Source organism: Aedes albopictus, chromosome 3 (assembly GCF_035046485.1).
Source record: "Aedes albopictus strain Foshan chromosome 3, AalbF5, whole genome shotgun sequence".
Lineage (NCBI taxonomy): Eukaryota > Metazoa > Arthropoda > Insecta > Diptera > Culicidae > Aedes > Aedes albopictus.
The window spans coordinates 69057882-69070705 of NC_085138.1; the positions used below are offsets into that span (position 1 = coordinate 69057882).

General features: G+C 42.2%; 3 protein-coding genes across 3 annotated transcripts in view; 2 read left to right on the forward strand and 1 right to left on the reverse strand.

Annotated features, from left to right (window-relative positions):
• The window catches only part of LOC109400192 (protein neuralized), a 156072-nt gene extending 153182 nt beyond the window's left edge, over nucleotides 1-2890 (reverse strand). The window contains exon 1 of the mRNA XM_019672670.3: nucleotides 2364-2890. Coding sequence (XP_019528215.2) covers nucleotides 2364-2388 — 25 coding nt within the window. The 5' untranslated portion in view covers nucleotides 2389-2890. The remainder of the gene's footprint in view (nucleotides 1-2363) is intronic.
• Nucleotides 2891-3835: 945 nt separating this feature from the next.
• Nucleotides 3836-4640, forward strand: LOC115266789 (small ribosomal subunit protein uS10m). Its single transcript, XM_029873384.2, has 3 exons — nucleotides 3836-3960; nucleotides 4015-4277; nucleotides 4342-4640. The coding sequence occupies exons 1-3, from the start codon at nucleotides 3952-3954 to the stop codon at nucleotides 4589-4591; spliced, it is 522 nt and encodes a 173-aa protein (XP_029729244.2). The 5' UTR covers nucleotides 3836-3951; the 3' UTR covers nucleotides 4592-4640.
• A 2606-nt stretch (nucleotides 4641-7246) lies between these two features.
• Nucleotides 7247-8854, forward strand: LOC109427111 (interleukin enhancer-binding factor 2 homolog). Its single transcript, XM_019702682.3, has 2 exons — nucleotides 7247-7349; nucleotides 7452-8854. The coding sequence occupies exon 2, from the start codon at nucleotides 7489-7491 to the stop codon at nucleotides 8683-8685; it is 1197 nt and encodes a 398-aa protein (XP_019558227.3). The 5' UTR covers nucleotides 7247-7349; nucleotides 7452-7488; the 3' UTR covers nucleotides 8686-8854.
• Nucleotides 8855-12824: the final 3970 nt, after the last annotated feature.

Here is a 12824-nt window from a genome sequence, read left to right on the forward strand (position 1 = left end):
AATCTGGTGTTACTTCTGAAATATAACGTGAGGAACTTTTGCAAAAATCGTCGAAGGGACGTATAAAAAATTCTCACGTGATCTTCTGGTGTAATCCCCGATAGAACTACGCCGATTTACTAGTAAATTAATGTACCAGAAATTACATGCGTATGTGTATTTCATAAGCCCATAAAATATTCCAAATATGTATTTGAATGGGAACTTTACATTTCTTGTACGATTTTCACCAAACTTCTATGAAGAATTCCAGTAGAAACTTGTAGTAGAATGTCGAATGTCCAAAGATATTTTCTAGGATTTTTGCTTGTAACTTCCTAACAGTAACTTGCAATTGTAACACTAGTTTACAGCATTTTTGAAGCTAATCATTTTTAGTGTAGAATCATGCCCTGAGTTCGAAAACGCGAAGGAAAAAAAAATACAGTACACACCAAAAAACTTTTTCTGGTTTCAGCAAAATGGTTTACTGAACAACAATCAGCAAACCTATATTTAACTGATAAATCAGCAATTTGGATTTATTTGCTGAACATCAGTTAACTTGTCACGGAGAAACTGAAAAACTCAAAATTAGGTACTTTTAAACTCAATTTTGAGTTCTTTTTCGTCTCCCTTTTCATGCGCTCTTTCTAATGTTGTCAGAGAGTGAAGAGAGAAACAGCCCAACTTTTGCAGTTCAGTGCGTCAAGCCAAAACTGAGTTTCTAGCACAGTACTCAAATTTGAGTGAATACAACCTAGTCAAAATTTCGGTTGGGTGAAAAAAACCTAAAATTAGGTATTCCTTTCACATGGAAGCAAGCGGGAACAACCCAACAAAAACATCGATTCCATCAACTCAAACGTGGCTTGACGCACGCAACCCCGAAGTTGAGTGGAAAGAACTCACTTTTGGGTAGTTTCGTCTCTCCGTGATAGGGTTTGCTGAATTTACAGAAAATTCATCTGCCGGCAACCACGTCGGCCACTTGTCAAAACAGAAAACAATGTTGGCATTGTGCAGGCGGCCTCTTTTCAGAATCGTGTATTCTTCATCGCATCTGGCGTTTCTACGACAAAGGACAGGGTAAGTACTCAAACCCCAATCCGTATTTTTTAATTTTTGTATAAAATAGTGTTTTCTTTAAACGATAGATGCAACGCCAAGAAGAGACCCAAGTAACAATGAATGCTGAACAGTGAGAGTATTAGCTGAACAATAGCTGGTTAATGGTGTCAATGGCTGAACACAATGACAGTTAAATATTGGTCTGAAGTATGGCTTGTTCAACCTCTCTAATCAGCATCACATTCTACGGGGGATTCCTCTAGGAAATTGTCCAGGGTCTCCTCCAGGAATTGATCCACGGATTCTACTAGGAATTCTTCCAAGGATTCCACCAGGGATTCTTCCAGGATTTACTAAAGGGATTTCTGCAGAAAATTCCTCTAGGGATTTCTTCAGAATTTTATCCGGAAATTCCTCAAGGAATTCTTACAGTGGTGCCTGAAGAATTCGCTCAATGGATTTCTCCAAAAATGCATTCAAGATTTCCTCTAGTGATTATTCCAAGAATTCCCCCAGGGGATCTTCAAATAGTGATTTCTTTAGGTATTTCTCCAGGGATTTTTTCCAGGGATTCCTCTAGAATTTCATCCAGGGCTTTCTCAAGGAATTATTTCAGGAATTGCTTAATAGATTCCTGTAAAAATGTCTCCAGGAATTCCTCTAGAGATTTCTCCAGAAATTCTCCAGGGATTTCTCAAGGAATTCTTCCAGGGATTCTCCAAGTAATTCTTTCAGAGATTCCTCCAGGCATTTTTTTAGGAATTCCTCCATAATTTGTAGTTATTTCAAAAACAAATTACGAGAAAAAAAGGCATGAATTTCAGTGAAAACTATGAACCCAGAGGAAGATAATTTTTCGGAGGTACTACTAGAGAAATTCAAAGATTTTTTCTAGGATTTTCGCTTGCATCTTCTTAACAGTAACTTGGAAGTGTAATTTGTTGCTGATTGGATACGATAGCTTATTTATTACTTTAACAAGAAATTGCACAAGAAATTATTGAAAAAAAAAATGTAAATACCAGTGAAAAATAGTTCTGTAACTACCAGGTTTACTTTATCACTAATAAAATTAGGTACAAATTACAAATAATGTTTCTACAATTTCCAGCTTACTCCAAGGGCATTGACCCTTGATTATGTTCCAACTGGAATTCTTCGATTCACAGCAATTCAACATCTTTTACGGACAGACATTCTTCAATGTTTACCTCTTGTCAGTCACCGGATGCTGCAGCATAATTATGTAAGGCTGGAAAACCAGAACCCTTCTTTCCGATAAAAGAGATAATGCATAAAAGTTCCTTACTCACCGGAATTGCTGATGGTCTGTCCCATGATGTTCTCATTAGATTCCGTCCGGTTCTGGGAGGGTCAATCTGCGAAGTCTTATCAGAAAACTTAAATTACCTTCACATTCACTAACAACACGCACTGATGGAGGCGATGCATGCAAGGCGTTCTGCTTGCTGCCCTGATGGAGGAAGCACCTTCCTCAAAGAGCATCCAAATATTGCACACACAGCAGCAGACGGTTTTCTGTTATTGTTGTATTCTTCTTCGCACAGCCGTTTTTCTTGAACTTTGCACCTTCGCCCTTGTGCGAGAAACTTTTCACACGGAAGAAACACTTTTCACGCCGGTTCAGAACCGTTGAATTATTGCACAAAATCGCGACAAACCCGATCGCGGAGTCAAGAAAACGTTAAAAATTATAAGAACAAAAACACTAGTCTCGAATTCCAATTGGGGTTTTACATTTTCTACTCACAGAAAGCGCTGATTCTGCTTGTTCTTGACTTTGTCCGTCCGTCCGTCCCGACCGTTCGGCTCGTTGGTTCGGCTGATGTCAAACATTCTGATGGGAATGCAGGCGATGTTTTTCAACATTTTCAAGCGCATCATTTGAAAAGTGCCGAGCGCAAAATGTGAACCCACCAGGGAAATCTAATTTAAAGTTTAAATAAGGGCGAAAGTAACATGAGGGACAAAGTGAGCGTGTTCTCTTCATTGCGATGCAATCTAGCGTCTAAGTGTAAAAAAGTTCGATTGCATTTGCATCTTCTCACTCTAATTTGCAGAAGAGAGAGTCGATGAAGAGAAATCGATTATGTTACTTTCGCCCTTATTTAAACTCAATCTAGAAATGGAAATTAAATTTCATTCGTTTTTGAGCTGCTGATTATAATTTTTAAAAAATCAAAACTTATTTTAACAATTCTGGAGCTCGATTTGAATAGGTCGTATTATAGATAGTAGAGTAAACATAGATCCGCGTGAGATGAATCCGTTGTATCCAAACGAACTGTCAAAATCTGTATCCAAACGAGCATGACGTCACGATTTGGATAACATCAATGGAGCGCATGACGTCATATTCAATCGTCGCACTCTTGAAAATTACTACTTACACGCTTGAAACATTTTAGTCAGCGGTATCCGCGGATCTATGTTTACTCTACTATCTATAGGTCGTATGTGCTTTTGTCGATATAAAATTCGATCAGTTTATTTTAGTCATTGTAGCAATATGGCAGATATTTTGCAAACTTTTAATGATGGAACAGAAAGCCTGTTTTGTGAGGATTCTGCTGTATGTATCAACTTTGCTCAATTTCAACTGTTTTCGCTATAATAAGCGAATCCAACTGATCGAAATTTTAATCGACAAAAGCACATACGACCTATTCAAATCGAGCTCCAGGTTTCTTTAAAAATGTTCCGGCAGTCTCTTTTCAAATGCTAGTCTAGTATTCTAATAACATCGCATTGAAACTGTCATCGAATTTTGTTTTGCTCCTTCGCTTTATCGTTTTTCTTTTCGCTGAAACAGCATGTTTTTGTTCTCATCGTGAGATCGTGTTGAATAATCATTTTTTCATACAAATTAATTATTAAATTATGTTAAAAGTAAGTAAATTCTACATACAACCACAATTATTTAACTTTATTGTTCTATTTCAGCTTTCTCAACTATACCAGCGGCTAGCACCGACGGCGTTGTGGACAAATTCCGTCCGATTGTGCTCGACGCAAGTGACACCGCCGGCGGCGCAGCCACAATCAAATTTCTCGCCCATCGCAACCGGCGACAGCGCCGATGTTCCGGACAAACTGTACAGCCGGGTGGAACTCCAGATGAAGGGCATCGATCCGGAAGTGATGAAAAGTTATGCCTACTTCGCAAAAACTGCCGCCGAACATCTGGACATTGAGGTTGGTAAGCAGTAAGTATCGTTATTCTGGATCACCACCCGGTTCGAATAGCTAAGTTTACTTCTTGTATTCTAGTTGGGCCCTCCGGAAGGCGGTCAAAGATCGGCTGACTTTGTTGAAATCAGTGCACATCTACAAGCACCACCGAGTGCAGTACGAAGTCCGGAACTACTATCGGTTTATGCACTTTCACAAGCTGACCGGGTCGACGTTGGATACGTTCCTGGAGTACATTGAGCGGAATCTGCCGGAGGGTGTGGCACTTAAAGTTACCAAAGTGGAGCAGCAGGAGCTACCGGAACATTTGAAATCGGAGGGAGCGTAGGACACCAGGTAAATTTTAAATGTTATTTGTAGAAACAACGTAAATAATATGTAAACAATCAGATTTTATTTTTCCGAAAATCTGTCCCTGTTTTTAGAGTAAAAGCTTGGTAAAAGCACATAGGGTAGCGAACCACTTGGGCAGCGGCCGGTATTTTGGGAACTCTTTGCTATAACTCAGTCAATTCCAAACCAATTGACTTGAAATTTTGTACACGGCTAGATACTATACGTATCTCATCGCGTTCCAAAAATTATGTCACTTGGTTCAGAATTGACTGAGTTATAGCAAAAAAGTGCCCAAAATAGGACCCCTGTCGAGATGGTTCCACTTCCCTAGGTACCTATTCTGAGTTCTGTTAACAGAAGAAATGGAAATGCGTTTGGTTGTTCTATAGACATTATATGACGATAAAATGTGGTCGCTGTCGTTTCTTAAGATATGTACCAGTACAGAGTGTCAATGTTGTTTAATTTGAAGAAGAGAGAGTTGATGAAGAGAAATCGATCATGTTACTTGCGCCCTTCTTTAAACTCAATCTAGAAATATTTGACCAAAGAAGAAGAACCAAATGTTCAAACATCTTGTTTGATTCGATCGAATTTTCATTAGGGTCAAACTGACGTTGTTTCTTGAGTTCTTTCCTTGCAAAATATTTAATCCTGTGTACTTAAGGCCTTACTCTTTTGATGTGAGATCGGTTATCCGGATTTTGACGGCTGACATTGACATAACATTTAAATATAAAATATTTAAAAATGTTCGAGGATTAAGCGCTGTTTGCAGTTCAGAAGGAATTTTATGGCCTATCTTGATGCATGGGAAATTCCTTGCCTGAGTCACTCAAGAAACCGTTTTTTCTTCGCTCACAGTACGCAGTTGCGAAGAAATGACAGTTTAAATGGCAGTCACCGACACCGTAGAAAGTTCCTGCCAGCAATCGCTCAAGAAGTTTCTTGAGCGATTTCTTTCAAACACGAAACTGGGCTTTAACATAAACATTTTTATCATGAATGGAATCGACCCAATCGATGGGTAGTTTCTATAGACACTATAGATTCCATAGACTCGCGGAGGCGAAGACAACTGTAGCCAAATGAACTGTCAGTTCGTGTAGCCAAACGAGCATGACGTCACGATTTCAATACCGATAATGGATTGCGTGACGTCATATTTGCTCGGTACACTCTAAATTCACGGCAAAACACACTAAAATTGTATTGCTCAACCGTGTCTCCGCGAGTCTATGGAATCTATAGTGTCTATAGTAGTTTCAGGTTAGCTAGAGTGGCTTAACCCTTCCAGTCAGGGTCGTGCAATTTCGAAAGGAAAACATGACGTACGACGACTGTAGCAAATCGTTTCCCATGCGAACGGACTGCTGTGATGCTTCATCTCTCACCCAGCAACACACTCGTTCGTTGCTGCTACAGAAACAAGTGTGTATGAAACATGGAATGATACACTTGGATTTTCGTTTCATTTATGAGTCATTGAAATACTTCAACATGCTAAAAACACTATTTAAACCACATTTTTAAATAGTGGTGCACGCCAATAGAATGCTAATTATGTTTTATGAAAGAGGATAACAAATTCGACCACTTAAATCCAATTAACCGGCGCCCGTAACCATTGAGAGACTAGCGCGCACCAGTGAGACACTAATGCTTTGACGGGTGAAGCACAAGCAATGCGACCGGGTGGGAGACTACCGAGTGCTACGATGAGTGGAATAGTTATTTATGCAACAAGTTGCAAAATGATGATTTTTTCAGCACGAGTCGTACATTTATCCAACGAGGCTTGCCGAGTTGGATAAATACGACGAGTGCTGAAAAAATCGAGTTTTGCAACGAGTTGCATACAACATTTTTTGCAATTATAAAAAAAAATACCCTTGAGTACGATCATTTCTGACTGCCACACATGCCTCAAGAGAGAAACCACGTGCAAGCATACATGCGCACAAACCTTTTTTTTTAAATCAGGTAGGCTGTGTTCACAAGCATCACAAGTACACGGAGTTGCGTCAAAAACGAGCGTTGTTTGCTACTGCTGGTTCTCACTCTACGTCTGTTTGGCTGACCAAATTCGAATTGGAATCTTCTAATCAGATTAGGTCTGCAAAGCAGACATAGAAGCAGCCATCAAATCGATATAAAACTACGGTAGGTCATTAATATTTCGAAAAAAAACCTGTGAAAAGTGAACCCTTGCAAAAGTGCCGAAAAGTACTACTTTTCGGCACCCTTAAAGGTGCTGAAAAGTACTACTTTTCGGCACTCTTATACTAGTGAAGAAAAGTAGGCCATTTCGGCACAATTTCGGTGATTGAAAAGTTCAATCTTATGCCATATAATTGCAAAAAAGTTTTTTTTAACGACCGAGTCATTAGAAAAATGTATGAAACACTTGAAGTGACTCATTCAAATGTTGCATGAAAGTGTATCATTGAAACGAAATTGTACGCCCCTGCTTCCAGTCACTCTAAGGTTAGCGTGCACGCACATGTGAACTATGCGCCGTTATCTCACCTTTCTCACGGATCATTTCTCATACGCTACCTCCGCTACCTCACTAGTCACTCGATTTATACCTATCCCTTGATGCGACCCTGCGCGTTCGGCCATGTTTATCAATCTGTCAAAGTTTTTCCTCCATCGGTCGGCAAGTCGGCATCGCTGCAAAATAATTTTCCACTTTTCGTAGGAAAATCCCTTCACGAGCAGTAAAAACCATTCGCTTTGTAAAACAGGTAAGTTCAACTATCGTTGCAGCGTTGAAGTTTTCATTCGTGACCAATAAATAGTAGGAATATTTCAAAGTGTTAAAATATCGATTTGTTTCGCCGGTACAGCTCTACCCGCTTCCGTTGTCATCGTCGTCAAAGCAACATGGTTCGTACCGGAATGATGCGCGGTGGCCGAGGCGGAATGGGAATGGGAATGCGCGGCATGCGGGGAGCCCCCTTCATGCACAAGAAAACCTTCCTGCCGCGCCATCCGTTTGATTTGACGCTGGCTGAGCCGGCTTTCCCCCGGGTTGCCGCACCGCCGGATGATTCCGTCCTGACCAATGCCCTGCTCAAGCGCAGTCAGGACCTAACCCCCTCGCAGCAGGAACAGACGGCAATTTCCAACCTGGTTACCAAGGTGCAGGCCGTTTTGGATAATCTGGTCATTGCCCCGGGGGATTTCAACAAATGCCAGCTGGATGAAGTGCGGCAGGTAGGTTCCTACAAGAAGGGCACCATGATGGCGGGTCACAATGTGGCCGATATTGTCATCATCCTGAAGACGCTCCCGACAAAGGACATGGCCGAGGCCCTCGGCAAGAAGGTTGAAGAAGACATCCAAAAGTCAATGCAAACGGAGGTGGTTCCGAAGGCAGAAGCCATTGCTCTGGAGTACAACGATAAGGGTTTCGAAATTTGGAACTCACTGGCTCGCGTTCGCTGCCTGATCGCCACATTGCCACAGAATATCCGCAAACTGGACGCCGAGAAGCATCTGGATTTCAAAGTGGTCCAGAGCCATTTGGCTTCCATCCGCCATGCCCGTTGGTTCGAGGAAAATGCTCACCATTCCACCATCAAGGTGCTAATTCGCATTCTGAAGGATCTGTCCAACCGGTTCGAAGGTTTTGGACCATTGAACCCGTGGATCTGCGACCTGCTGGCCCATTCGGCCATCATGAACAACCCCAGTCGCCAGGCGCTTCCAGTCAACTTAGCCTTCCGGAGGATATTCCAGCTGTTGGCCTCTGGGTTGTTCGTTCCTGGATCTGCCGGAATCAATGATCCGTGCGAAGTGGGACACATTCGAGTGCACACTTCCATGAACTTGGTACAGCAGGACGAGTGCTGTATGACGGCCCAGACACTGGTCCGAGTTCTTGCCCACGGGGGATACAAACACATCCTCGGATTCGTCGAGAACACCACCGTGGCGAAGGAAATGTCCGTGTGGGATGGGGTCGTCGTTTCCCCAATGGAACCGGCCTACGAGAAGCCAACGGAGAAGAAAGACGGCGAGGAGGAGGACATGGAATGTGTCGAAGAATCGGCCATGGAGGAGGATAACGGTGAGTAGATGATTAGTCTACTTTTCTCAAGTATCGAAGGAAATCTGCATTTTTTGTAAGTTCCGAATTTGCTCGCGGAATCATTCTCTCATTCAGGAGTAGCTCAGTTTTATTGCCTGATCGAAAACACTACTCATAACTTATCTATAATAAACCAACTAAGTGTGAACTAGAATACATCCGGTGGCAGGTTTTTGCTGAAAGAACATCCTTGAAGGTTACTGTAACATCCATTTAATTATGCTTCAGATACATTATTTTAAGACGCATAGTAAACACGGATAAATTGTTGCTTTAGTTCAGTAAACTTAGGCAGCATCCATTTATTACGTAACTCTAAAATAGTCATTTTTCTACCCCCGCTTGCGAGTCAGCCGCCTAGTTGTTGGCTAAGAATAGGACTACTAACCCAAATTCAGGAGTTAAGCGACCTGTGCCGAGGAATGAGTGATCGAGGGGGTGAAAAAGATGCTCAATCGTTAATGCCGGCATATCGGACCCCAGCCAGGCGTCCCGGGAAGCTGGGAAGGTTGGCCCGTCCCGGATGGAAGGGAACAGGGGGTTGCGACAGTTGTTAGGCCCTCAGCAACCACAGAGTAGGGCGATCCAAAGGAAAGACCCACCTTCACTGAGGCAAAAATTTCTTAAGAAATTCATTACAGCGGTCTTATGAAAAATCTCATAAGAATGTTCTTATGAAACGTTGATCCCGAAAAGCCAAGCTTTTTATTGCACTCTAACCGTTCCAACTTTCGAAGCGTCGATGGGCGCGTGAGTAAAGCACGCGTTCTCCGATCTCGACGTCCCTGGTTCGATTCCAGGTTGCGATTTTGTTTTATATTGCGTAAAAATATTTCATAAGATGTATTATGAAATGATATCATAAGAACACAGAGAAACAGACGTAACACTTGGAACAACTTTTATTAAAAAACTTCGTCACGAAAACATAATCGCCCAATGCTAAATGTACTGTGCTTGGCCGGGCCGCCACTAGATGACGGTAGTGAGTAAACGTCAAACAGGAGCAAAAACGATACCAGCACCGCGAGTGGCCAATCGACCTACTACTGAATATTTGCATTACCCGTTAAAAAGGTGATCGATGGGAAGCGAAGAGAGTGTGACGTCTGTTTCTCTGTGATAAGAATTTCTTATGGAAATCAAAACATTTTCTTATGTCGAAATTTCATAAGACAAACTTATGCCCTTCATAAGATCAGTTTTCTCAGTGTTGGACAAGAGCTGAGCGGAAGAGGAAAAAGAAAAAAAAATCGCAAATCGAGGAGAACAGTGACGCCAAACCAAGAAGGCGTAGAAGAGGAGGGGCCAAGGGCGTAGAAGGCGACGCGCTCGTCATCAAGACCTAACAGTGTAAGTACTCGGACGTCTTGAGGACGATGCGACGCGTCGCCATGTTCGTGGATCTGGGAGCCGACGTGCGCAGTATTAGACGTACTCGTACGAGTGAAAAGATCCTAGGGCTCAAGCGCGACAACAAACACAAAGGCGCCGTCTATAAGAGTCTGGCGATGGGGTCGAGGTGAGGGCTCTTACAGCGGAGGCGACTCTGAAGGTGAAGAACCTAGACGAGGACGTAAATAAGTCCGTTAAAGTAGGGAAGATCAAGGTGGGCTGGTCAGTATGCCATCAGATCTTGCACGAGCCACCGGAGGTTTGCCTCAATTGTCCGGAACCAGGGCAAAAGTCATGGGACTGCAAAGGCCCTGACAGGAGCAAGCTGTATAGGTGATGTGGCGGTGAAGGCCACAAGGCACATGGCGGCACGGGTTGGCCAAGTGTTGTATTTGTTCCGGGAAATCCGCGAATAGCAAGCACCCAGCAGGAGATTCAAAGTGCCTGGCCTTCAGGAGAGCCACAGCTGACAAATCACAGCGCAGTGCAGGCAGGTAGCGCAGCTGCACTTGAACCACTGTGACGCAGTCCAGTAACTGCAACTGCTTTGTCAGGCAGTTAACGAATATCGCCATCATAGTGAACCTATACTGACACCGAGTACCCGCCGGCAACGGCAATTGGGTCGCGGATGGGTCTGGAAAAATGGCCTGGAAAAACGGGCTAGGCGGCGGATGCAGCGAGCATGGACTGAGGAAGAGCGAAATGAAGGACCGGTGGTGTTCACCGCAAGCAATAAGATCTGCTTTGAGTTTCAAAGTGCTGTTGCTTCAAAGTTCAAAGTTGCTTTGAGTTTGCCTTGAGAGATTCCTTCTGAAGCCCAATGTTCAAAAGGAGTCTTTCAAAAAACTTCTTGACCTGGCAAAAACTTTCTGCACTGACTTCGACAGGCAAGAAATTTTCCATGTATCAAGATAGGCCGGCAAATTTCTTTTGAACTGGAAACAGCCCTTAAACACGAAACGAGGCTTCAGTACTAACTGCTCGTTAGCCACAAAGATCGCGATAAAATCGAAACAATATGAAAAAAAAACGCAACCGATCGTCATAATGAGCTGTAGACACTCAGATGAAAGCAAAGCTGATAGATATCGCGGTTTTCTATATCACCTTAAACAGTACATACTTACAGCTTCCATGAACAAATTTTAATAAGAAATAATAGTAGTCGCGATACCGAAAGCGAATAAGGATGCAACTGTTCCATCAAATTACCGACCTATTAGCCTACTTTCAACTCTGAGTAAACTTTTCAAACGCGTCATATTGTCACGCATCGAAAAACACTTGGAAACCACTAGAATCACCCCATACGAGCAGTTTGGCTTCCAAAAAGGTCATTCAACTAGCCATCAGATCGTACGCTTGGTGAAAAAGGTGAGGCGTAACCTAAAACAAGGCAACTCGTCGGGTCTGATACTCCTTGATGTTGAAAAGGCCTATGACTCGGTATGGCATGACGCGATTCTGCACAAAATGCACCTCGGAAACTTCCCTATGATGCTTTTGAAGATAATTCGCAGCTTCCTGATGGAAAGGACCTTCCAAGTTTCGGTATATGACTATACCTCGGAGCGGATGCAAGTTCCGTTTGGTGTACCGCAAGGCTCCGTACTAAGTCCTACCGTGGGCCGACATCGTCCAAATGGGAGGAGTGCAGTACTACTTGTTTGCAGACGGCACTGGATTTTTAGTGTCACATCGGGACGCAAATGTAGTAGTGGACAAACTGCAACAAGCTCAGAATGCTATTCTTGAGTACCAAAGGGAATGGAAGGTAAAAGTTTATCCTATTAAGTCCCAAGCCACCTATTTTACGCGCCGTCGGAGCCCAAGGTACATGCCTCAAACTCAAATTTCCTGCTACGGTGTCGACATTCCTTGATCCGAAACCGTTGGTTACCTCGGTGTGTCCTTGGAACAGAAGCTTCACTTTAGTTGTCATGTAATCCATAGCATCCGGAAATGTGATATTCTCACAAAAACTCTACTCGCCATCAAAAGGCGCTCTATAGAGCGTATACGCTGCATCCCACTATTAAGGCGAAACTGGATCCATTTCTTCACTTTTTGGTTTTTGATTTTTTATTAAATAACGAAGCGATATTTTCAAAATCGGTTTTCGTGCACATGTAGAGTATGGATCAGGGTATCTTCTGAATATTTTACGCGAGAGAAAATGTTTTTCGTTTTTGCTGAAACCATTTTTGAACAAAATTTCACTAAAAAATGGTTTCTGCAAAAACGAAAAACATTTTCTCTTGCGTAAAAAATTCAGAAGATACCCTAATCCATACTCTACATGTGCACGAAAACCGATTTTAAAAATATTGCTTCGTTATTTAATAAAAAATCAAAAACCAAAAATATGAGGAAATGTTTCCAGTTTCGCCTTAAGGTGCTGCTTTACAAAACCGTTTTCCGGCCTACGATTCCCTGCTTTGTGATATTAGTATTAAGCTTTCTTTCCTGTCCCATCTGTCTATAAGATATTTCGAAGGTTTTTTTTATTGTATTTTCCTTCCCTGTTGATTCTTGTTAGTCTCTTATATACACTAAATGTAATTTCGTTTGATGTTATTGTTGTAAGGATTCCCGTGTCTCAATGTTAGATCTTTATTAAAACATATTGTATTGGTTAAATGTACAAATAAATATATGAAATGAAAAATAATTAAGAAATACATACAGATGGCCAAAATGTTTGGGATAGGCAACTTCTTTTTCTCTC